The sequence below is a fragment of the Pygocentrus nattereri genome, chromosome 19 (assembly GCF_015220715.1).
Source record: "Pygocentrus nattereri isolate fPygNat1 chromosome 19, fPygNat1.pri, whole genome shotgun sequence".
Lineage (NCBI taxonomy): Eukaryota > Metazoa > Chordata > Actinopteri > Characiformes > Serrasalmidae > Pygocentrus > Pygocentrus nattereri.
Window position 1 is genome coordinate 13,633,243 of NC_051229.1, and position 26,731 is coordinate 13,659,973.

At 41.7% G+C, this 26,731-nt stretch overlaps 2 protein-coding genes across 2 annotated transcripts in view; one reads left to right on the forward strand and one right to left on the reverse strand.

Annotated features, from left to right (window-relative positions):
* LOC108416589 (polymeric immunoglobulin receptor-like) overlaps positions 1–26,731 on the forward strand; it is a 900,619-nt gene that overhangs the window by 571,363 nt on the left and 302,525 nt on the right. The window lies entirely within an intron of this gene.
* Positions 15,938–26,339, reverse strand: LOC108415773 (polymeric immunoglobulin receptor-like). Its single transcript, XM_037531136.1, has 8 exons — positions 26,263–26,339; positions 24,607–24,927; positions 22,873–23,181; positions 22,655–22,700; positions 18,505–18,605; positions 18,264–18,316; positions 18,002–18,058; positions 15,938–16,123 (listed from the first exon to the last, which is right to left on the reverse strand). Exons 1-8 carry the CDS (start codon positions 26,321–26,323, stop codon positions 16,067–16,069), a joined length of 1,005 nt encoding a protein of 334 aa, XP_037387033.1. The 5' UTR covers positions 26,324–26,339; the 3' UTR covers positions 15,938–16,066.

The following is a 26,731-nucleotide window of genomic DNA, read 5'->3' on the forward strand; positions in this document are numbered from 1 at the left end:
ATTGTAGCACTACACAGTGCACCTATATGGTAAGTGGACCTGATAACGTTGGGCAACAAGTGCAGATACATGCTGTACACAGTAAAACTTGCATGAAACTAAATTGTATTTGAGTTGCATAATGTAAATGTCTTGGAATTCACTTCAAACAGTTGTAATCATCTCAACTTCATTAAACAAGTTTCATGAAACAGTCATTCAGAATGCTGATAAAGCATCACTCCATTATAGTAAACAGCATCATTTCAAATAACGGAGGGATTACTGGAGCTGTTCCATGATTAGACGAGCACTCTTCCTCCATAGTTTATGTGTCTCACTGCTGTGAACTGACATCATACGACTGGCAATAAAACACAGCCAGCTTCATCAAATGTGGGAGTCGAGCTGCTTTAGCAGTTGTAGTGGGAAATTTGATCAGCCATTTTTCAGACGCCCCCTAAACAAGCGGTAACGGTTGTGTGGTGAAGGAGAGACACAGACCCCTGTTTAATCAGAGTGAGCACAATGATCAAACCAATCCATCTGATCTAGATACAGGTTTGAATCGATGTCGTCAAAATTGTGATCGTTACAGAATAAACATTGATGGTCAGGTGTTGTGCCGAATTCCGACTGCCCGGCAGAGTCCGACTGTCCCTCGCGTGCACGCGCTTCAAATAAACGTGTGAACGTGACGGATTTTATCTTCAATTTCCCTTCACAGCAAATAGGTGTTGTGTGTTGTTATTATAATAATTATTAATTTGATTAATAATATTAAACAATGAAGTTATGATTATGTGGACTTGGCTTGTTTTCATATTTATTAATTGTTCATTTGTTAAAAAAAAAAATAAATGCACGCGAGCGCCCCCCTGGACAGACGGCGCCCCTAGCATTTGCCTATATCGCCTAATGGAAGGACCGGCCCTGAGTATGACGACATATTAACCACAGCTTTAAAGCTCTGGAGCAGTAAAGTTCACACCTGCTGACCTGACGATGCGGTCATTTTTCTAGTCATTGTCCAGCAGCCAGACTCTCATTGTTTTCATAGCAGGGCACATTAAGGAGACGCCTTTCAATACAGGGTGTGTGAATATTAATAGCAAGTAACTGGACAGTTAAAATGAAGAGAGAACATGAAATGGGCCTCCTTGTCTAAGACTGACCACGACTAAGTTTAAATGAGTTAGAAGTGCTTATTAATAATAATATAGCTATTTATCCCATTATAGATCATCATTTAATGACAGAGAGAGAATGATCACCAAAACCAAATAACTTTAAGGAGCTGAATAAGAATTCATGCTGGTTTATGAAAGAGGTGTTCCAGTGTTGTCTGAGCCACGATGACCGCTCAAATGGGCGTGGTTTGAAAGGTTTTATGGTTAAAGTTTCTGGCGTGTAAATATATAAAGTGATGATTAGTTAAAAAACACTCGTCTGAAATAAATGTGGAGGAAAGAAAGTGATAAAAATGAAGACGACTTCAAAGGTTTTTATGGTTTTTACTCGTTTTTTATTTTATTTTACATTTTTTATTTTCTTTTCTGTGATTTTATTTTATTTTATTTTGGTTGTTAGTGTTTAATCTAGTGATGACAAACCATTAGTGAAAGTTAAATTATCCTCAGACATGCGTGTAGAAACATTCTGCTCTATAAAATGGAAAATGTTACAAGGTTTTAAACAAAAATTATTTTTATGTTTTTAAAATAAAATAGATTATATGACATTTTTGCTAAAATGAAAATGATTGCATGTTTTTTTTACTGAAAATATAAAAGGATCTTCTCAGTAAATGAATGTGTGTGTGTTCACACACTAGCAGTGATTAAAACACTGGTGTCATAATGTGTTTTGTACAGTCACACAAACTCACTCCTGAGTTACTGCATAGCTTCACCTTCACTACGAATCAGAGAGGAACAGGTTCAGCAGCGGCGTCCAGAGGTTTGTGCTCTCCAGGTTTTGATGAGTTTCTCACCACCAGGCTTGGAGTCTGTGCTGCTGATGGATTTGTGTCTTTCTCCTCCTCAGAAATAACAATGTGTTCTCTTTGTGGAGGAAACTCCTCTTAGTCCGACAACACGACGCACGTGACAATGTTTGAACAAATCGCGCGGGATATTTCACCATCATCTTCACATGAGATGTAGATAATCTCTGATGTTATTCAAATTATTTACATAATTCCTAGGTGACGTCACGTGGGAAAATTATTTATATATTACCCACGTGACGTCACGTGGGAAAATTAGGTATATATTACCCACGTGACGTCACGTGGGAAAATTGTTTACATATTTCATGATGTCAACGCATAACTCTCTCATTCTTACATGTACCGGTTCTATCTTTACTCTCCAGAGTTAAAACTATGACCAAGTCTGAGCGCTGTGCAGGGGAAAGAACTGTAGCTGCGTAAGATTGATGTTTATTTAAGCCTCTTTCAGCAGCCCAGTACATTTAGAATGTAGCTCAACAAAAACCCCCAAAAGTCCGTCCCCACTGCTCTCTAAACCAGCCGTATTAGTTAGGAAAACCGCAAGTCGCTCACCCTGTGTGACGGAGAAAGGACCTGACAGTGAAAAGAAGAGAGACATTTCTGAACTTTCTCCTAACAGCCGTTTCTGTAGGTATAAGAGCAGGAATTGTGGATAAATATATTTAAGTCATTTATAATTCATTTAGCTTTCATTATCAAACTGTTCTGTAATGATATTAAGGTTATTAAAAGTCATTCAGTGATGGTGCCTCTCCAGCTTTCTCACACTGCTCACAGAGAAGTGGGAGTTCAGGTTCAGCAGGTAGTCTGATTTCTCCAGCCTGGGTGCTGGTTACCTTTACTCTAGTAGCAGCACATTTACTTTAGTTGATCTGCCTCATTATCTGTCTCTCTGTGGAGACTAGACGTTTCAGATCTTTTCTCAAAGGTGAGCTTTTCAACTCTTCAGTCTGCTGCTACTGCTACTGCTGCTCATCCCTCCTGTCTCCATTTGTCCTTCTTTGCTCTTTTTTAAAGGTACCCATGCTGCTGACACCAAATCCACACCAGCTGCCTGTTATTAAGGGCCTCCATTCACCTTCCCTGCTCCACAGCTTTGCTGCAGTGTTGTACTAGGCCACCTATATGCTATAAAACTCAGTAAAACTTACTGACAGTTCTTTTACTCAGATAATGGAAAATTCTGTTAGAGTACACACACACACACACACACACACATATACATATACATATATGTCATGTATGCTGCACTGTAAAAAAAAAGTTCAGCAAACTTTAAAAAAAATGTCAACTTATTACAAATGATTTTTTGAGTAAATTGAACTTTTCGCTCAAAAGTCTGCCCAACTCAAAATATAAAGTTAAATTACGAGTTCACTTAACTTAAAATATTTTGTCCATAGAATGAATTAGAGGACAAAGCAATGTTAGTTGGGAGAAGCTATCATAACTTGTAAAAATTAGTCCAGATGGTTAACTTAATATTTTAAGATAAAAGCAATACAGTAATATAGTATATTTATCATAATAAAGAACACAATCCAACAAGATGAACATTAATAAAACATTTATTAAAAAGTATTAAAACATTTAGTAAAGACATTTTCTCCAAACTATTCTTTTAATGGAAAAATGGGGTAAAATGACAATGGAAACAAGAATGTGGACTGGCCAGAGTAACACCAAATTCACCTTTGGACTGAACTGTTCTTTAAACTACTGTTTAGTCATTTTCATATTGGGCCCAATTAAGCAAAATAAAAAGTAAAGAACATTAAATAAATTGCCATTTATTCAATTGCAAATGCCCAACAAATGCAGAATAAACTATAAAATCTGCTAGATAAAATTCAACATAAAAACTCCTCCAGGATAACTGCAATGTTTGTGACTTCTGGCAGAGATGTCGCAGCAGCCACGTTATCTTTCATTACAGAAAGAATTCCAATCTGTATTCTTTCCAATCTGTAATCGTTGGTGTAGTGGTCCTCAACATCTGTTTCCTGGGAGGGAGAGGGAGAGAGAGAGAGAGATCAAAATATTTTTATACATTCACAAAGCACTAAGCATATCGTCCATGTAGGTAAAGGCACTACTTACCAGGCGTTTCTTCAGTAAGCTGGATGGATTTTCCCGCAGAAAAAGGGGCAACCCCTCAAGTACTGTTCTTTCCCGACTGGCAACAATATCAGTCACCTGAGCAAATACACATGGTTGACAATACTTGTAGCAACCAGCAGCTCTGGCTCAGTGTTTAGCAAGTGTATCAAGAACCATGTTCATTCCTGTTTGTAAACATATTTTTAAGGTAATATGAACAATATGCAAGTAGCCAACATGCAAGTAGCTACTCCAGATACAGACTATAAGAAATACATATGAAATTAGGATATAAGAGCAGATGGAACTGACTCAATCTCACATGCATCAGGATAAGCTTTCGTTTCAAAAACGGTTTGTGCAAGCTTGTCCAGTATCTCAGACTTCATGTCCCTGCGGACACCACATAACACCACTCTGCAACACTTTCTTGTTTCTTGGGCAAACAGTTGTTGGACTTCGGAGTGAACCTGATCTTCTTCTTCTTCTTCTTTCAGCTGTTCCCTTTAGGGGTCGCCACAGCGGATCATCTGCCTCCATCTTGCCCTATCTACTGCCTCCTCTACTTTTACACCAACCATCTCCATGTCCACCTTCACTACATCCATAAACCTTCTCTGAGGTCTACCTCTTCTCCTTCTACCCGGCAGCCTCATCTCCAACATTCTTTGACCAATATATCCACTATTCCTCCTCAACACATGTCCAAACCATCTCAACCGGGCCTCTCTGGATTTATCTCCAAACTGCTCCACCTTCACTGTCCCTCTGATCTGCTCATTTCTAATCTTGTCCATCCTTGTCACTCCCAACGAAAATCTCAGCATCTTCATCTCCGCCACCTCCAGCTCAGCCTCCTGTCTTTTAGACAGAGCCACAGTCTCCAAACCATACATCATAGCAGGACGCACTACTGTCTTGTAAACCTTCCCTTTCACTCTTGCTGCTATCCTTCTGTCACACATCAGCCCTGACATCCGTCTCCACCCACTCCATCCTGCCTGCACCCTCTTCCTCACCTCTTTTTTGCACTGTCCATTGTTCTGGATGGTTGACCCAAGATATTTGAAGTCATCCACCTTTATGACCTCTACTCCTTCACTCTTCACCTTTCCACCTGCCTCCCTCTCATTCACACACATGTATTCCGTCTTGTCTTTACTGACCTTCATTCCTCTCCTCTCCAGTGCAAACCTCCACCTCTCTGGATTCTCTTCCACCTGCTCTCTACTCTCACCACAGATTATAATGTCATCTGCAAACATCATGGTCCATGGAGCCTCCTGCCTAACCTCATCTGTCAACCTGTCCATCACCATTGCAAACAAGAAGGGGCTCAAAGCTGATCCCTGATGTAACCCTACCTTCACCTTGAAACCATTTGTCACTCCACCTGCACACCTCACCACTGTCTCACTATCCTCATACATGTCCTGCACCACCCTAACATACTTTTCAGCTACACCTGACTTCCTCATACAGTACCATAGTTCCTGTCTTGGCACCCTATCATATGCCTTCTCTAGATCCACAAAGACACAATGTAGCTCTTTCTGACCTTCTCTGTACTTCTCTACCAACACTCTCAATGCAAAAATTGCATCTGAGGTACTCTTTCTGGGCATGAAACCAAACTGCTGCTCACTGATCTGAACCTCTCGCCTTAGCCTTGCTTCAACAACTCTTTCCCATACCTTCATGGTGTGGCTCCTCAACTTTATACCTCTGTAGTTACTGCAGCTCTGCACATCACCCTTGTTCTTAAAAATGGGGACCAATACACTGCTTCTCCACTCATCAGGCATCCTCTCACTTTCCAGGATTTTGTTAAACAACCTGGTTAAAAAGTCCACTGCCTTCTCTCCTAAACATCTCCATACCTCCACAGCTATGTCATCTGGACCAACTGCCTTTCCATTCTTCATCCTTTTTAAAGCTGCCCTCACTTCCACCTTATTAATTCTCTGCACTTCCTGATCCACTATCTCTCCCCCCATTGTCCTCCTCTCTTTCTCGTTTTCCTCATTCATTAGTTCTTCAAAGTACTCCTTCCATCAACTCAACACTCTCTGTTCACTCACTAGTACATTTCCCTCTCTATCATTTATCAGCCTAACCTGCTGTACATCCTTTCCAGCTCTATCTCTCTGTTTAGCCAAACGATACAAGTCCTTTACTTCTTCTTTACTGTCCAGCCTCTCAGCTCATCATAGGCCTGAGCGTTTGCCTTTGCCACCATTCTTTTCGCTATGCAACTAGCCTCACAGTACTCCTGCCTACTTCCTTCATCTCTCTGGTTATCCCACTTTTTCTTAGCTGCCTTCTTCTTCTGAATACTCTCCTGGACTTCCTCATTCCACCACCAACTTTCCTTGTCTTCTTTCCTCTGACCAGATGAAACACCCAACACATGTTTGCCAGTTTCTCTCACCACCTTAGCTGTAGTTTCCCAGTCCTCAGGTAGCTCCTCACTGCCCCCAAGGGCCTGTTGCAATTTTTCCCTGAACTGCCTGCAACCATCCTCCTCCTTCAGCTTCCACCATCTAATCTTTGGCTGTGACTTCACTCTCTTCCTCTTCTTTGTTTCTAATCTCATTCTACAGACAGCCACTCTATGCTGCCTTGCAACACTTTCCCCTGGTACCACTTTACAATCTCCAATCTCCTTTAGGTGGCATCTCCTGTAAGGATATAATCCACCTGTGTGCACCTCCCTCCACTCTTGTATGTCACCCTGTGTTACATACCCAGCACCTCTTCATCCCCTCTGTTCCCTTCACCAACATGTTCATTGAAGTCTGCACCAATCAGTAATCTCTCCTCTCTAGGGACACCATCTACCACTTCATCCATCTTACTCCAAAATTCCTCTTTCTCCTCTAACTGACAACCAACCTGTGGTGCATATGAACTGACCACATTCAAAATCACACCATCAACCTCCAACTTCAGGCTCATGATCCTGTCTGACACTCTCTTTACATCCAGAACACTTTTCACAAGCTGTTCCTTTAGGATTATCCCTACTCCATTTCTCTTCCTCTCTACACCGTGATGGAACAGTTTGAATCCACCTCCAATGTTCCTGGCCTTGCTTCCTTTCCATCTGGTCTCCTGGACACACAGAATATCTACCTTCCTTCTCTCCATCATGTCTGCAAGCTCTCTGCCTTTACCAGTCATTGTACAATAGTCCAATTTCCACCGGCACCCTGCTGGTCAACAGCACCAGAGGCGGTCGTTGTTAACCCGGGCCTCGACCGATCCGGTATGGCAATCATATTTGTGCATGACAGTTTTTCTGAAGTTTTATACCGGATGCCCTTCCGGACGCAACCCTCACCATTTATCTGGGCTTGGGACCGGCACCACAAATACACAAAGTACACCCCTAATGGCTGGTTTGCCACCTAGACAAAATAAATACAAAAAATATATTGAGCCTTTATTTTGTATGAATACAAGCCAGCTGACAGTTGCAGTTGTATTGCACCACACACTATGGGCCAGATTTACCAAACAAAATGGCTCAGCTGAGGCATCGATGGGTGCGCAGAAGGCTTTGCACATGCACATGATGAGCTGTAGGTTTGAAGGTCACCACACAGTGGCAATGTTGTGCTGTGCAGTGCAGGATCCTGTAGCATCATGAAGTTAAGTGCTGCTGCAGAATGTGTTGCCATGGGACCGCTGATAGACATCAAGTTCAAATTTATCTTACACATGCTAGTACCTTTAGCTGAGCTGACACACAATATTTCCAGAAGTATTCACTCACCCATCCAAATCATTGAATTCAGGTGTTTCAATCACTTCCATGGCCACAGGTATAAAACCAAGCACCTAGGCCTGCAGACTACTTCTACAAACATTAGTGAAAGAATGGGTCACTCTCAGGAGCTGAATTTCAGTGAATTTCAGCATGGTACCGTAACAGAAGTCCAGTCATGAAATTTCCTCGCTACTAAATATTCCACAGTCAACTGTCAGTGGTATTATAACAAAGTGGAAGCGATTGGGAACGACAGGAACTCCGCCATGATGTAGTAGGCCACATAAAATGACAGTGCGGGGTCAGCGCAGAGGTCACCAACTTTCTGCCGAGTCAATCGCTACAGACCTCCAAACTTCATGTGGCCTTCAGATTAGATCAAGAACCGTGCGAGAGAGCTTTGTGGAATGAGTTTCCAAGGCTGTGCAGCTGCATCCAACCCTTACATCACCAACTTGTCCGACTGCATTGTGCCAAGTGTAAAGGTTGGTGGAAGGGGGATTATGGTGTGGGGTTGTTCTTCAGGAGTTGGGCTTGGCCCCTTATTTCCAGTGAAAGGAACTCTTAATGCTTCAGCAGACCAAGAGATTTTGGACAATTTCATACTCACAACTTTGTGGGAACAGTTTGAGGATGCCCCCTTCCTGTTTCAACATGACTGCACACCAGTGCACAAAGCAAGGTCCATAAAGACATGGATGAGCAACTTTGGTCTTGAAGAACTTGACTGGCCTGCACAGAGTCCTGACCTCAACCTAATAGAATAATAATAAATAATAAATTACATTTATATAGCGCCTTTCACAAATACAAGGTCACTTCACATAGCAAAAAAAAAAAAACACTATACAGAGGAGGAGGAAGAAAAATGTGCATTAAACAGAAAAGTCTTTAAGTCAGATTTAAAAGAAGAAAGAGAAGAGCAGTCCCTGAGGGACTGAGGAAGAGAATTCCAGAGTTTGGGGGCCATGGCACTAAAGGACCTCCCTCCCAAGGTGGTAAGTCTGGTGCGTGGAACAGCAAGTAAGTTATTGCTAGAAGATCTGAGAGAGCGAGTGGGAGTGTAAGAGGTCAGCAGTTCTCTGAGGTAGGGGGGAGCAAGGTTATGTAAAGCTTTGAAAGTGAGAAGTAAGATTTTAAACTTTATATGGGACGGGACCGGTAGCCAGTGTAGATGGGAGAGAATGGGGGTGATATGAGCTGAACGCTTAGTGTGGGTGAGAACTCTAGCGAGTTTTGGCATCTTTATCAGACAGGAACGGTTGGAGACGAGCAATGTTACGTGAATGAAAGAATGCAGTCAGGAATTTGATGTGCAGATCAAAATTGAGTGATAAGTCGAGTAAAACACCAAGATTTCTAACGACAGGTGCAGGCTTAACGACCAGGCCATCAATACTAACTTAAAAAATTTGGATGACTTTGCTAGTAGAGGTTTAGGGCCAACCAGTAAGACTTCAGTTTTAGCAGTGTTTAGCATGAGAAAGTTATTATGCATCCAGAGCTTTAAATCAGAAATACAATCAATTAGTGTACTGGGAGGGGTATCTGAAGGTGTGTGTGTACTGAGATATAACTGAATATCATCAGCATAACAATGGAAGTTTAGGCCATGGCTACGAATAATCTGCCCAAGGGGTGAAATGTAAATTAAGAAAAGTAGGAGTCCAAAAACTGAGCCCTGCAGGACAGCACATCTAACAGGAGGAGGATTTATGTGGGCCTAATGTAATAAACTGGTGTCTGTCTGTAAGATATGACCTGAACCACTGTAGGGCTGTGTCAGTGATGCCAATAGAAAAAAGACGAGGAATGAGAACATCATGATTAACAGTATCAAAAGCTGCACTTAAGTCGAGGAGCAGGAGAATATTGAGAGAACCACTAGCAGACCGGAGAAGATCATTAACAACTCGCAGAAGAGCTGTCTCAGTGCTGTGGCAAGTACGGAAACCAGACTGGAATGGCTCATAGAGGGCATTATCACTCAGAAATTTCTGGAGTTGGGAAGCAACCACTCTTTCCATTACTTTAGCTAAAAATGCAAGGTGTGAGATGGGTCTGTAGAGAATCGAGTCCAATTCAGGTTTGTTAAGTGAAAGGACCGGCCGTTTTTGGTCCGTTCATGAAGAGGAACCAGAGAGTGGATCACCTGTCCTGTGGAAAGTCTCAGTTGCAGCAAGAGCGCTCGGTGCAGAAAGACAGAACCACTCTCGTAATCAATCAAAGAGTTTATTAAGTCCTCTGCACAAAGAAAGAAGGGCACTCCTTCTTTTATACAAACACGTCCTGCCCTGTTGCGTACAAGCAAACAGGGTGGACCCAAATAAGTTGTCTAACAGTCATGAAATGCTAAGCTGACACTCACGGACCACCGGAACTGCCCAAAGGAGGGGGGCTACTGCTCTGTGTACGATAATCTTACCTACGAAAGAGAACAAATGGTTCTGGACAGAATGTTGTCCCGATAAGAGGAGCAAGTTGTTTGTGCAAACTGCCAAGGACAGTAGCTATGCTTGCTGCAAAGTCTGCTTAGAGCAGAGTTAGAGCAGAGTTAACCCTTTCATTCCCCTCTTTTATGCCACACCAACTGGTGAGGCATAACAGGGCTAGTTACTGTGGTGCGTGAGAACACACATACATATGGTTGGTGCTGGAGATGAGAGGCTGGTATACGGGCCGCGGGGGTCGCATCGCAGAGGCCAGCGCGTAGACCCTTTCCATGAGGCATCTGAAAAAAACAAGGACCCAAACACAACAACAGCAAAACCATACAGATAATGGGGACAGCCAAGGCAAAATAAGGAGTAAGTAGTTAATAAGGAGTTAGTAAGGAGTTAGTAAGGACATATTTAAGAATGTACTGCAAACATGTAGCAAAATCTGTAGTGTTGCGAGTTTTAGAACAAAAATCCTGTGATAAAGAAAGAGAATAATTAATGTGAGGGTAATCATAATGAGTAACATTCAAGCAGTCAGGAGACAGACAGGTGTGTGCTACAGCCTGCAGAGTAGCAGAGAGATCCAGAGGGGTATCCAGTTAGCATACTGCCAGAAAACGTTATCCATGGGGGATCCGCCAGCACGTTCCACCAGGCACAAGATTAATATTAGCTGCAACATACTTCTGTAACACAGGACAGGTTAGAGATAGGAAACAAAAATATTTAGACGTCTATCATGTATATACATCACTGCGGGGCTGACTGACATCTGGAGGCATGAATCCACTGTAGAAAAAGATCATCTGTGTGACTTTGGAGGTGAACGGTGTGCCTTTGTCAGAGTCTATTCCTAAGGGGACACCGTAACGCGGTATGATTTCTTGGCATAGTTTTGTCACGACTGTATTTGCATTTTCTTTATTGCATGGGAACGCCTCGGTCCAACGAGAAAATTTATCTATTAAGACCAATAAATATTTGTAAGGCCCTACAGTCGTCATGCGATCAACAGCAGAGTTCAAATTGTGAATGCAAAACAATTCGGACATGTCATGCTTTACCCCTCTTCGTTCCCGATGCGAAATACCATGAAAATCGGGAACGAGGAACGGAACACAATGTGCGGGCAGGCACAGCCTGCCCCGGGCGTCGCGCAGCGGTTTGACGACTGGATCGTAGCCCGATGACAGCCAATGCTTGATATCAGAGTCCGAGGCGGTGGCCTGAATACAGTCAAGATCAAGACCAGGAAGTAAGTCAACCGTGAGTGCAGCACAGGAGAAGGAAGCCGAATTCATAAAAGGGCAAGTGGGGCCATGAAGAGCTCCGCGTTTTGCGGCAGAGTCGGCGGTATTGTTACCAAAAGAGTCAGGGTCGCTACTACGCTGGTGAGCGCGAACTTTAACAACGGCCAGTCGGGAGGGCAGGAAGCTAGCCCTGATCAGGTCCTCGATAAGCGACGCATGGGAAATGGGTTTGTTATCAGTAGTAACGAAACCGCGTTGATGCCAGATTCCCCCAAAATCATGAACTATGGCGAAAGCGTAACGGCTGTCTGTGTATATAGTGACATCTTGGTCTTGAGCCATCCGATGATGGCTCGGAACATGATCCATCAACATAAAATGCTAGGCCAGAAGGCAACGGGGTGGAAGACACGTCAGGGCGAATAGAAGTTTCACCGGCCAGACGGGTCTCGCAGTCATGCACGTCTAGAGTGGGACTGGAGGCGTCGTGTGGTAACAGAAGTAAACGTATTAAAGCGGAAGAGACAGTATCTAGTGAGGAGTGTGGACGCACAGTGAGGTTTTTCGGTGTTCAACAAAATGTTCTCATAGCCTGCACGCCGCTGAGCAGACAAGTGCTGTGTAGAACAGTTATTTAGGAGCTGACAGACCTGATGAGAGGTGTGTAAGGTCAAGTCATGACCTAAAACGATTTTTTCAGCATCCTGTACCATTAGTGCGCACGCCGCGACAGCTCGGAGACAGGACGGAAGGCCTCGGGCCGTAACGTCCAATGTTTTAGAATAATATGCGCAAGGGCGCAAACCTCCCCCGTGGGGCTGAGCCAGAACCGCAGCAGCAGTGCCCCCCGACTCCGACACCCACAGGTGAAATGGCAGAGTGTAGTTGGGCAGGCCCAAGGCTGGTGCAGACTGCAGTGAGGATAGTAGAGCAGAATATGCACAGTTCATGGCTGTAGTCCATGTGAGGCGATGAGTCATGGCCTGTTCGTGAGTGAAGGAGGCACGCAGTGTTTTGTCATGCGCGGAGCAGTCAGGAATCCACTGTCTGCAGTAATTGATGAGGCCGAGGGAAGACATCATAGCCTGCTTGGTGGCGGGCTTGGGAAGCTGCGTGATGCATGACACTCGGTCAGCGGAGAGGAGGCATTGACCTTGAGATAGTTCATGACCCAGATATTGGACCCGGGGTAGGCAGAACTGCAGTTTCTTTAGTGAAACCTTGAAGCCCAGTGTAGCCAAGCGGATGAGGACCAGTTTAGATGCCTCAGTGCACGTGGAGCTGTCAGGGGCCGAAATCAGAAGGTCATCTGCATACTGCAGGAGCACAGCACCCCCGGGGAGGGAAAGGTCAGAAATGAGGTCTCGGAGCGACGCGGCGAACGCCGCAATCGAGTCGCAGAAACCTTGCGGCAAACGAGACCACGTGTATTGGCGTTGGCGATGAGTGAAAGCGAAAATCGGCTGGGTGTCAGGTTCAACAGGAATGCTGAAAAAAGCAGAACTAACGTCTAAAACAGTAAAAAATGCATGTTGACACGGAATGGAGGTCAATATCGAAGAGACATCAGGCACAATTGGGGCGATAGGCACGATGGCGTCATTAAGGCGTCGAAAATCTTGAGTGAATCGCCAAGAACCATCCGGCTTGGGGACTGGGTTAATCGGTGTGTTATACGCACTTTGACATGGGACGACCACACCTAAAGAGAGAAGTTTCTGTAGAATAGAGTCTATACCACACAGTTTGTGCTCGGGCAAAGGGTATTGTTTAACATAAACAGGAGTGGGGCTTTTTAGAGTAGCCTCATATGGTTTACAGTCAACCCTGCCAACATCATCCCTATGTGCAGCCCAAACAGTGTGTGGTATGGAACGCAGAGGCTCAGGAACCTCTGTGGCGTGTGAGACAGACAGCAGAGCAGACACAGGTGATTTAAAGGATTTATTGGCGATGTTGAGATCGCGATTGAAATCTCCCGTGGACACAGTCATGTGCGAACCAGAAAAGGACAGGGATAGACCAAGTTTACTCATTAAATCCCGCCCCATAAGGTTAAAGGGACAATCTGGCATGAACACGAAAGAATGAGTAAATCGCACTGCGTCGCATACAACCAGAAGTGGGGGCGTATACGGAGATGAGAAGGGCTGTCCTGTAATACCCACAGAGCTAGTGATTCTAGATGATAAAGGCCCCTCATAGCGAAGAGAGCGTGGCGCCGGTATCAATGAGAAAATTATAATCAACACCAGATACATTGAGAGACACAACAGGAAGGTCATGATTCAGATGGTTGGCAAGGGGAAGAGCACATTTTGGTAACAAAAAGTGCAGCTGTCCTGTCATTTATCTGTCTTTTCTTAAACCTAACTTGCCTGGCACTGCTGTGGATTGAAGTCCACATTTAAAAAAAAAATACACAGCAGTGATCAGACAATGCAACATCCTTAATAGAGGCTGAAATGTTAAGACCCTTTGAGATAACCACATCCAAAGTGTGACCATGGCAATGTGTGCTTCCAGTCACATGCTGAGAAAGTTCAAAAGATTCAAGTACATCATAGAGTTCTTTGGCGTAATTATCCTTGTGATTATCAATATGAATGTTAAAATCACCAGCAATAACAAAATGATCAAATTCAGTAGAAATAAAAGATAACATATCTGTGAAGTCATCAATAAAACTAGTATTGTACCTTGGAGGTCTGTAGACAGTTACTAATAATATTCTTTGTGCCCCCTTTAAAATCGCATCTAAATATTCAAAAGATGTGAAATCACCAAGTGGTAACTGCTTGCATTGGAAAGTATCATTAAACAGCATTGCTACAATTCCACCTTTCTTGCCGGTGCATGAAACATTAAAAAAGTTAAAGTTTGGTGGAGCCGTCTCAGTTAACACAATATCAGCACTATATGAATTTAATGTCTCTGTTAAAAGCATGAAATCAAGCCTGTGAGTTGTAATTAAATCATTAATTATATAAGACTTGTTTGTAAGAGATCTGATATTCAGTAGAACTAACTTAATAACCTGTGCACTTTGTTTCAAAGACTGTGAGTTACTTCTAACATACTGCAGATTGGATGTATTCACAGTATCTGACCTAAACTCCTTGTTCTTTCTGCTTCTGATACGAACTGGAATGGGAAAGATAATTTGGACACAGGGTCCATGCTTGTTTTGAAAACATGTACCGCTGATATCATCACTGTAGCAGCACAGACCCAAAAGAGAGAATGCAGAAAGGCTGAGCGCAGATGGCGTAAAACCAAACTTCACACACATAAAGAGAGTTTCTTCAGTTCATCCCACACCTTTTTCATGTCATACCACGATTTATAGCTTTCATTCATGTAAGATAGGTCTCATCCGGGATCCCCTATGCCCTCATTAATCCCTGGGGTATGCGGGTATTTGCGGATTACTTTCGGTCCAACCAGCTAGGTTGGACAAAAATGGATCAACATAATAGCCCAAATTACATCTACGCATCCATGCAGCCGGTGTCTCTTCCGGCTCTGGTTGGAACGACGTGCCCAGTATGGAAAAATACAGTGAGAGCTGTACTGAGAGTTTCCACTATAGGACATTCCCTGTCTCCCACTAAGCGCTTAGGTTTAAATGTACCCTCTCTACTCTCACTCTCGTACTCCCGCCCACCCGACAGGGCTGGGTCGGTTCGCTCTGAACACCCAGGTGATCTCAACAACCAGGTAGAGGTTTAACGATTAATTGGAAAAAAACGATTAATTGGACTTACCTGGGTGAAGAGAACACGTCGGAGGTCACCATTTGAAAGGACCGGCCGTTTTTGGTCCGTTCATGAAGAGGAACCAGAGAGTGGATCACCTGTCCTGTGGAAAGTCTCAGTTGCAGTGGGAGCGCTCGGTGCAGGAAGACAGAACGACTCTCTTAATCAATCAAAGAGTTTATTAAGTCTTCTGCACAAAGAAAGAAGGGCACTCCTTCTTTTATACAAACACGTCCTGCCCTGTTGCGTACAAGCAAACAGGGTGGACCCAAATAAGTTGTCTAACAGTCATGAAATGCTAAGCTGACACTCACGGACCACCGGAACTGCCCAAAGGAGGGGGGCTTCTGCTCTGTGTACGATAATCTTACCTATGAAAGAGAACAAATGGTTCTGGACAGAATGTTGTCCCGATAAGAGGAGCAAGTTGTTTGTGCAAAACTGCCAAGGACAGTAGCTATGCTTGCTGCAAAGTCTGCTTAGAGCAGAGTTAGAGCAGAGTTAACCCTTTCAATCATATTCTGTTTTTATTTATGTTTTACACAATGTCCCAACGTCATTGGAATTGGGGTTGAATTTCCAAACATATTCACTCATCCATCCAAAATAATTGATTTCAGGTGTTCCAATCATTTCCTTGGTCACAGGTGTATAAAACCAAGCACCCAGGCATGCAGACTGCTGTTTGGGTCGCTCTCAGGAGCTCAGTGAATTCCACCGTGGTACCATGACAGGATGCTGCCTCTCACATCTTACTCTGAAACCACAGAGCTGTAGATCACCCCATCATCTCTGATTGCCTGAGAGAGCTGGAAAACAGGACAGGATTAGAAATAATGGAGAATCTCTCATTCCTACCACTTGAAGCACTTTCACCAGCTCCATTAAATGAATAATAATCCATCAAAGCTATATTTATATTTTTTTTCCCTCAAAATATAAACTGTTAGAGTTTTCAACCAGCTAATGCCCAATCAACTTAACCTGTGAAGTGGTCAAAACAATGAACTGTTACTGGTGAAACAGGCTGTATTTTATCACTTACAATTTTCTTGTCAGTAGTTGTGGGTGCATTGCAGTAGATCAAATCATTTTCATGATCTGATGCAGATGAAGAATGTGGACAATTTACTCAGTAATTTAATCTCTTAATGTTTCAGTAATCAAATACCATTTACATACAGCAGTGATGTAGAAATATTTTTGGTGGTCCTGTGAAAAAATGGGTGGGCCAACTTGCTAGATACAATTTCCAAATGCACAATATCCCACATTGTCATAACATTAGGCTTTCGCCTACTGCTGACCACCGTGCAGTCATCACCCTACCTTTTCCAGTGCTTTCACTCTATGATGATATAAAACAGTGGCAAGAATGTATAGACTAGAATTCCCGATTCACATAAACACAGCCAACACTGCAACACTATAAAGCATGTGTCCACTCACCACAGACACTGTTTTTACCCAATGAAGACAACATAACTGGGGTAAAACCGGCAGCTGAGATGTAACAACACCTAAACCTAATCATTGAGTTCAGGTGTTTCAGCCACACCCACTGCTGACAGTTGGTTCACAATTAAGCACATAGCTCTGGAGAAATACTGCCAGTACAATGATTCATACTCATGAGCTCAGTGAATTTAAATGTACCACTGTCACCTTTGTCACAAGCCAATTTATAAAGTTTCTGTCCTGCTAGATCTGCCCCTGTCAACTATAAGTGCTATTACTGTGAATTGGAAGCATCTAGGAGCAACAACAGCTTAGCCATGAAGCAGTAGATCATGCAGACTCACAGATTGGGGCTGCCGAGTGCCTATCCTCTGTTAAATCACTCACTAATGAGTTCCAAATGGCCTCTGTAAGCAACATCAGCCAAAGAACTGTGCATTAGGAGCTTGACAAAATGGCTTTCCATGGCCAAGCAGCTACACACAGGCCTAAGATCAAAATGTACAAACCGTTGGATGGAGTGGTGTAAAGCATACCCCATTGAACTGAGTGTGGGGTTGGTGAATGCCATGAGAACATTACCTGCCTGACTGCATTGTGCCAACTGTAAAGTTTGCTGGAAGAGGGATAATGCTATGGGGATGGATTTCAGGGGTTGACTTAGGCCCCTTAGTTCCTGTAAAGGGAAATGCTTCAGCATAACAAGTCATTTTGGATAATTGTATGCTTCCAACTTTTTGGGAACAGTTTTTGGAAGACCCTTTTCTGTTCCAGCATGACTGACACCCAGTGCACAAAGCAAACCCCAACCCCATCGAAGCGAGCCAGGACCTCTCGTCCAACATCAGTGTCTGACCTCACAATGGGCAAAAAATTTCCACAGACACTCCAAAACCTTATAGATAGCTTCCCAGAAGACTGGAAGCAGTTACAGCTGCAAAAGGGGGACCAACTCAATATTAATGCATATGGTTTTAGAATGGGATGTCATGAAAGCTCCTATAGGTATGATGTGTAGGTGTCCTAATATTTTTTTCCATATATTGTATGTGCTACCTTTAATGCCAAAGCCCACTGTAGCTTTTGTGATTTTTACATTTCATTATCCTTAAAATATGCATCTTAATACATAACCTTTCAGCATTTGATTGGGTAGGAATGAGTTCAATCTAGGCCTACACATGTCTGCACCCCTGATACAGAGATGCATGTGAAAAATAATGGCTTACCTTTTTATTCTCAGAAATCACAGCACTGTATATCACCGGGCTTTCAGTTGTAATTGTCTGTTTCATACACACAAATGTGATTTTACACAAAGTCACAACTACATTTAACAAAAATGGACCTATGAAAATATTATACTCATTTTTCTAAAAACAAATAAACTTTCAGCATTACAAGTCTGAAGCAAGAGGGGCACAACAGTAACTACTGCACCATGACTTTAACCTCTAAGAGCAAATCTGCACCATAACCACAAATGCTCACTGTATGAACTGCAGTGCTACTGACCCTTGCTCTGGTCTCTGTTTGATTTCCATCTGTTAGAGTAAGATATTAATAAATTAGTTGCATACTTGTACTTATGTAATAACACAACATTCACAACATTCAAAATACACAAGATAGCACAACATGGACATTTGGTAGTAGTCATTAACTCCACCCTTTTTAATAGCAGAATTTTAAAAGGAAAACAACCTGTAAGAAATGGGTACTGAAAACTTACAGCACTTTTTTCTCAGCATCCAGGTTATAATGGTGGCCAGAGTCAGCAGCAGCCCTAGGCCTACAGTCAGTAGAACCCAGATAAGCCCAGTGTTTCCATTGCTGCAATGAATGATATCTTTTATTGAAAACCTTACATTTAACCTATGGATTTTAAAGTACACATGCTGCCAAAGATATGTTTTTTGTATCTAAAGTACGGAAAGAATAAAAGTTCAGTTTATCAACATTTCACATCATATGTGAAATAATTCTGTTGCTTTCTCTCACTAACTTTAAGAGAAGAGGAAGCTGCTCTGCAGAGAGCAACCAAAAACAGCATGCTGTATTGAAGTGTGAAAAACCACGCCACTATACAAAACACCCAGAATCATATATAACGGCCACTGTCCATGGCACATGCACACATCAACACTGTTTGCTACCCATGACATTATGCAGAGGACTATATTAAGCAATACCACAATCCAATGATCTCCAACATGTCCTCACACGTGCCTGCTCCTGCTCAACATTGCAATACACTATTGCTCCCTTTTAAGAGTTTGTTTTTATCTACCCCCCTTTCAGGGGATCCAGAGGTTTAATTAGGCCCTGTATTTCATACCTTGACTATGTCCAAAAGTATAGACACTTCTTCTAATGAACTCATAATTCAGTTACTTTAAGATACACTTCATGATGACACTGGAGTTCAACTACACACACACAGCTTGAATGATCTCTATAGAAAACCCAATAGAATGGCTTAAGGTCATCATGAATAGTGTTAAGCATCAGCTGGTGGGCTATGGGCTGTGGAGCAGTGGAGCAGCGGGACAACGTTGTCTGGAGTTATGGAGCTCCATCCAATATCTCTGGGATGAGTTGGAGTGATGTTTATGATCCAGAACCAATCATTCAACATCAGTACCTGACCCACTTTAACACTGTTGTGGCTGAATGCCATCATATTTTCACATCAATGAAGCCTTCCCAGAAGAGTAGAGGCTGTAACTACAGCAAAGAGGACAAACTCTTTATTAGTACTCTTTATTTCAGAAGACACGTTGAATGATTAGGTGTCTATAAACTTTTGGGCATATAGTGCATGTGTACGTTAGGATTGCTTTGTGTAAGTTTAGGATTTGCTGTACTAAAGAGAGACAAATCCTGGTTCAAGTGTTTTAATCTATGTTTATTAGAGCATACATGGTTCCAAATAATGAATGTTTTCATTGATATTTGAATTGCACAATCAATACATTCTCAGAAGCTGTTGTTGCAGAAGGGTCAGTTCTACTGCGGAAATCTAAGAGCAACAACATGCTAAACTGATGTGTGAAAGTACAGCTATTTTTAAAGAGTAACACCATTTACAAGGCTGCACTAGCAGAACCTAGATAAGCTACTTAAGCGTTTTGCAAAATTGAAATACATGGTACACTGTGTTCAAAAGTGTCCAGACAGACATTCTAGTTAGTGAATTCAGCTACTCTAAAGTTGAACCCTTTACTGACACAGTAATTATACCTCACACATATATACAGTAGCTTGTATGATCTCCTTAGAAAAGCACTGCTAACAGAATGGATGCTCTGGATCAGCTGCACATTTTAGTTAAGTAGTACTAAAGTCTTTCTGTTTTGTTTTGTTTCACACATACTCTGTCAATGAACATTTTTGGCAGCATACATTCTTAAAAAAGATGTTTTTTCAAAGTTTTTTAGTAAAGAAAATGCTTCTATATAGAACCCTGAACACTTAAAGAACAGTTTACATAATTAAACATGATTAAAGTCTGCAGTTTTTTGGTCCACAAGGACTGGAACCTGGCATTTGTGCCATAGGGATTCATAAAAAGTCTTATAAGAATAAATATGAAGCTCACTTTATTTAAGGATCAAAGAAAACATAAAAAAACAGTATCAACAACTTCACAATGTAACTACAGTACAGTAGATTTTCAGCTCCATGTTACCACAAAGTGTCAGGACGTCGCTTTAGACGTACTTTGTGAGATTTTGCCATCAGCCTCACTTGTTAAGTTATGTAGCATAATTAACATCGTGTCTTTGACATAAAAAAAAATACACTGAGCTACAAACTCAGATGTCATGTTATGCTATCATTTCACCCAACAAAGTGTTATGACACCCAAATCTCAACAAAAAACCTGTTATTTGACACACGTGTTTTGTCAGCTTAAAAGTGAAGTTGAAATATGCCTTTATGACAAATTGCTGCTTATTAGCAAGAGCCTTTATAACCATTTATGTAGATTTATGTCAGTTGCAAGAAAGGAGCTGCAGATATTACACAGTTTAAGCTTCATCAAAACAGTTCAGCACTGCAGACACTTTAACTGCTTTGTTACCTTCTGAAAATGCTTCTTACAGGTTGTGAAGGATGTCTACTTATGACTCCTCTATAACAGAGGAGTGAAGCACACATAACCGAAAAGGATCTGAACTGAATTAAGCTTATTTTAGTTTGGACATCTGTACATTTAACACCTCTAATGATAAACGAGAAGACAGACATTTATGACCTTAAATTTTCTATAGCTCCTTTAAGGTTTTACTAAACTTTGTAAGGATCTGCAGGAATGCTGAAATCCAAAAGGAATTTCACATATTTTGTAAGATCATTCGGTAATGTACACTCCCACAGGCAAAATAAATAAATAAATAAACGGGCCTAGCCCAAAATGGCAAAACATTTAAGCGTTAAGCATTAATCTTAACAACAAATCATTGGTCAGGAATTTAGCAAGAATTAAACAAATAGATAAACTAATTTAGTATGGGGTAGCGTTCTCCTTTAATTTCTTTAAATGCTGAAGTCTCAGGGTAAACAGCCTTTAACAGAAAGAAAAGTTAATATTGTTCCACTCAGCACTGATGGCTTCAAACAGTTAAAAGCTTTGCCAGGCTAGTTTGTGTTTTGTGTGAGACCAGACAGTATCTGTATTTAAAGGAGTGTATGCCTAACTTAAAGCTACACTATGTAAGTTTTAGTTATTTGGAGACCTCTCTGATTGAAATAAGTAACTGCGCACAAAATGTGGGAGAGTATTGTGTGGAGAGTATTTTGTGATATCGGTTGCACTTCAGAGTCCTTCCACAAGTGGGTGAATCTGATGATTGACAGCGCATTAAAAGAGTATTCAAAAGGAATTCAGCTAAAGTGAAAGCCGTGTCTTTTGAGGATGTAAACAAATGATATACTATTGTCATCATATCTTCATTAGTATAATGATGACACTGCATCTGAGACATAAAGATTGAGCCAGAGCTTCTTCTTGAGTCATGCGTGAGAAGGTAATTTATAATGATGTGTATTGTGGTTTCTCTGACTTTTAAATTAGTATTTCAGGTTTTACAAGGACTTGCAGCAGAGACCACATGCCATATATTAGCGTGTTACTGACTCTGCCTGACGGTGATGTTATACTCACAAATGATCCGGTTCCTTTCAAAGCTATTTGGTAAGAATGAAGGGAGTGGAGTTGTACTTAAAAGCGGCTCATTTTATTGTTGCACCCAAAATTCACCACCTGCCCTAAATCCGCTCCACATGAACAGTGAGAACCAGCCTGTCACGATAGACGGTGTCAGGCAGAAAGAGTAGCATTTGTTGGTTGCTGTATAAACACACTGTTCAAAGTTGGCAGAAAGAGAGAGCAGCAACGGTCAAGCAATATAGAGAGTCCAGAGACTCTCTCTGCTCTGCATGTCCTGCAAGATGGGGATGATGACTGACCAATCAGAACAGAGTGGGCAAGCTAACCAATCAGAGCTCGCTGGACTCTTTTGGAGGTGGGGCTTAAAGTCACAGTAACAGAACGTTTTAGACAAAGGGTGAATAGAAACACTGAATTTGAGCATAATGGTTCCCCTTTAACAAAAGTCTTACACAGTGAGGTTATGTAAGGTGGTTTAAGCTGACATGCTGCCAAAAAAATGCATATTTTATTAGATATCTCCCAAGGCTAAAATCAATAAAAGGTCAGCACATCTGCACGTACTTATCTTGAATTTTACAAGCTGTTACTGCAGCAGAGTTAATTGTTCTTCAAAAAGCAAATACCAAAACCAGGCTATACTGAGGTGTGAAAGTACAGCAGTTTTTGAACACATTCATGAAGTATCATGAGCATCACTACTTACAGCTCTGCTGCTGTTGTCTCTTTATTTTCAGTCACAGCTGTAGAATCTAAAAGGACAAAATTATCATATTTATTCTTTCTGCTTCTTGATTTGATGAATTTTAAGGCTCTGTTTGTGATCAGACCTGAAATTGTTTCACTGACATAACAATAAATTTACAACAACATTACAGCTTGATCAGCAGGTATGAACAGTATTTCTGATACATGTGATCTTACTTGAAGGTCTTTCAGTGACAGTGAGGTGAACAGGAAGCTCCACATCTCCTGCACTGAACCAGTACCAGCCAGCATCACTCTTCTTCAGACCACTCATCTCCACACTGACAGATCCTTTTCCATAGTCAGTGACCAGCACTGCTGAATTCTGGGATGTGTTAGTCCTCTCTGCTGTGAAGCAGCTCCCGTCTTTGAATCTGCACCAGTTCTTCTGTTTATTCTGATATTCAGCATTGTAGAGACACTGGGCACTGACACTGCCCCCTTCCTGACCACTCACACTGCTGTTTGTCACAGACACAGCAGGATCTGAATAAAGAGGCAGAGAATGAGTGGTGTAAATACACTGTGTGCACAATTATTAGGCAAGTCTTATTTTTGAGGATTATTTGTATTAATCACCATCTACAGTGCTCTTGGTTAATCCAAAATGTTAATAAACCTCAAACATGAATGTTTAAGAAAGTAAAAGTGAGGTTTTGGTTTTCTTAGGGGAATATCTATATGTGCACAATTATTGGGCAACTATTATTGTGCAAACTTTTATGCAGCTAAATGAAAAACACACATTATCCCATCTGACTTTATTATTTTCATCTGTTCAAGTGAGAATTATAAACAAACAACTCAAAACTTGCCAATAAACATTTCTGAAATATAAAAATTTTTCATCTTTAATGCCTTTACTGGCGAGCCATGCAGAGGAGTACTTGGATGGATGTGATGGAGCATTGTCCTGCATAAAAATCAGTGTCTTTTTTGAAAGATGCAGATTCTTCCTGTACCACTGCTTAAAGAAAGTGTCTTCTAAAAACTGGCAGTAGGCTTGGGAGTTGATTTTAAGCCCATCTTCAACCCGAAAAGGTCCAACCAGCTCATCTTTAATAATACCAGCCCATACCAGTACCCCACCTCCACCTTCCTGGCGTCTGGCTCAAAGTGGAGCTCTGTCCCGTTACTGATCCAGCCACGGGCCCATCCATCTGGTCCGTCAAGAGTCACTCTCATTTGATCAGTCCATAAAACCTTTGAAAAATCTGTCTTCAGATATTTCTTGGACCAGTCTAGATGCTTCAGCTTGTGTCTTGTTCAGTGGTGGTCAGGTTTCAGCCTTCCTTACCTTGGCCATGTCCCTGAGCGCTGAACATCTTGTACTTCTTGATACTCCAGCTAGGTTGCAGTTCTGGAATATGACAGAACTGGAAGATAATGGGTTCCTGGTAGCTTCATGCTTCATTCTTCTCAAATTCTTGGCAGTTAATTTGCATCTTTTTTCTCAGCACGTTTCTTGCGACCCTGTTGACTATTTGCAACAAAACGTTTGATGGTTCTGTGATCTCGCCCCAATATCTTAGCAATTTCAAGAGTTCTGCATCCCTCTGAGAGACTTTTGGTAATTTTTAAATTTTCAGAGTCAGTTCAATCTCTTGTTTGGCCCATTTTGCCTAAAGAAAAAAGCCTAATAATTATGCACACCTTGATATAGGGTGTTGGCCTCCTTAGGCCACGCCCCCCTCATTACACAGATACACATCACCTGCTATGCTTAAATCCATTAACCATTCAAGTTTATCCAGCTTGGAGTTAGAAAATATGCCTAAAAATGATAATATGGTCAAAATACTCACTTGCCTAATAATTGTGCACACAGTGTACATCCTCCAAGATAAATGACACATCTTATAATCTTGAAGTTACAGTGAACAGATTCTGCTCCTCAGAGAGACTTCCTACCTGAACTGACCGTTAGGTATAAATAATCCTTGTCATCAGGGGTCTCTTTCCCACCAATTTCCACAGCACACCAATAATATCCAGAGTCAGAGTCTTGGAGGCTCTTCAGTTCAACAGTAAACATATTCTGGCTTGGATGATCAGTAACTGATGTTTTTCCACTTATGTTTGTATAGGCTACTATTTTACAGAGGGACCAGTAATACCCCCTACACCAGTATTTACGGTTTGATTTGTATTTCTCATCATAAAAACATGGAATAGTGAGAGATCCTCCACGTTTTACAGCTAAATTCTTCAGTGTCTTCAGGCTCTCAGAATCTGCAGAAAAGAAGCCAAAACATACCACAGCCTCAGTCCTACACTCGTAAAAGTGTTCTGCAAGGGTTCTTTAGTATAAGCAATGATTATACACTCTCTGTGTTATTAGATACTCTGTGTTGTATCTATACTCAAAGTCCATTTACCTTATAGGTGCACTTTGTAGTACGACAATAACAGACTGTAGTCCATCTGTTTATGTGCATAATTTTTTATCCCCCTTTTACCCTGTTCATCGATGGTCAGTACCACCACGGACCAGGAATTATTTAGGTGGTGGATCATTCTCAGCACTGCAGTGACACTGACAAAGCAGTAGCATGTTAAATTGTGTGCGTGTGCTGCAGTGGATCACACCCAGCAGTGAGGCTAAGTCAGTGTCATTGATGGGCTGAGAATAGCCCGCCAACTAAAACCATCCAGTCAACAGTGTCTTGTGGTCAGAAACTGATCACTGGTGAACAGTGACCCCGACCCCCCCCCCCCCCCCCCCCCCCCCGGCTCCTTGTGGCCTCCTGACCACACAAAAAAATTGAACAGAAACAGATGGACTACAGTCTATAACAGAGTTTAATTGCAAAATGCTGCATATCGATTTGTAACAATCCTGGATATGAAGAGTTTTTTAAAATAATAAAAGTTGGCATATAGTGGAAAACAAATGTATATTTCTCTAATAAAGGTGGTATTAATAATGATAATATACCATTGACATTTGTGTTAAGTCCACTTCCAAAAGAGTAAATCTGAGACTTTCTTGTAGGTGGTTTATAATGACACGTTTACAGTTCTCTAACAAAGTAAGTATTAAAGCAAAATAGAGCACCAATGTTTCTTTTATGTGTCAAGTCAGTGTAAATCATTAAAAAAATCTTAAAAGTTGTCGATCATGTGTTTTGGAACAAATCCTTCAATTGTAGAACTACAAGTGCACTTATATGGTAAGTGGACCTGATACTGTTGGACCACAAGTGTCAATACAATGTACCTAATAAAGAGGCCAGTAAGAGTATATAGAACCATGAGAACTTTTGAACATTCGAATGGTTAAATATGTCTTTGCCACTTAGTAAACAGTTGCATCCACAATGTTATGAATGTCAAAAAGATTCTACTGCAGGCTATGTACTGAACAACTTTAGAGATATTGGTGTCAGTATAAAAAGTGTACTACCAAGCCAAGACACTTTTGAGTAAGATGTTAAAACATAGATCACATCAGATCACATCAAAGATGCCACCTATCCCAGACGGGGATGAGTTAAGGCATTTAAAGCCGTGAAAGTGTAAAGAACACAATTTCAGTGCAAAGGAATGATGCAGCATTGATCTTACCTGAGATACAGAGGAGTAACACAAAGAGAATTAAAGAACTCAGGAGTGAGTAAAAGTGCATGTTTCTATAAGAGACACCAGAGACAAAGACTCTTCCTGCCTCTGAGTGAAGCAGCTCCACTTCAGAGGTCTTCCTGTTTCATTTTGGTCCTCCTTTGCTAGTTCTCACTCTGTTTAATGTATAGAGCAAAAACACCAGTAAAGTGCAGAGCCCAGCAAACTCAAAGATTTTCCAGGGACCTTTAGACCCTCATGTTTAATTAATTATCTAATTAATGAATTATGACATTGTGTTTTGCCTCTTTAAGTAACTATGTGTGAACTAGTTAGCTCTAAGGCTGACTTTGCACAGTAAAAGGATCCTCTATGAGTCTGTGGTGGCGAGTGCTATCCTCTATGCTGTTGCAGGCTGGGGAAGCAGGCTGAGGGTGGCAGACGCCAGCAGACTGAACAAACTGATCCGCAAGGA

What these genes read in the sequence shown, in the direction of transcription:
- LOC108415773 (XM_037531136.1), bottom strand. Translation starts at nt 26,323, where the DNA reads ATGCACTTTTACTCACTCCTGAGTTCTTTAATTCTCTTTGTGTTACTC. An exon ending in TGTCACTGAAAGACCTTCAA is followed by an intron (nt 22,701 to 22,872) that starts GTAAGATCACAT and finishes TTGTCCTTTTAG; the next exon opens with ATTCTACAGCTGTGACTGAA. An exon ending in GAGACAACAGCAGCAGAGCT is followed by an intron (nt 18,606 to 22,654) that starts GTAAGTAGTGAT and finishes CATTCATTGCAG; the next exon opens with CAATGGAAACACTGGGCTTA.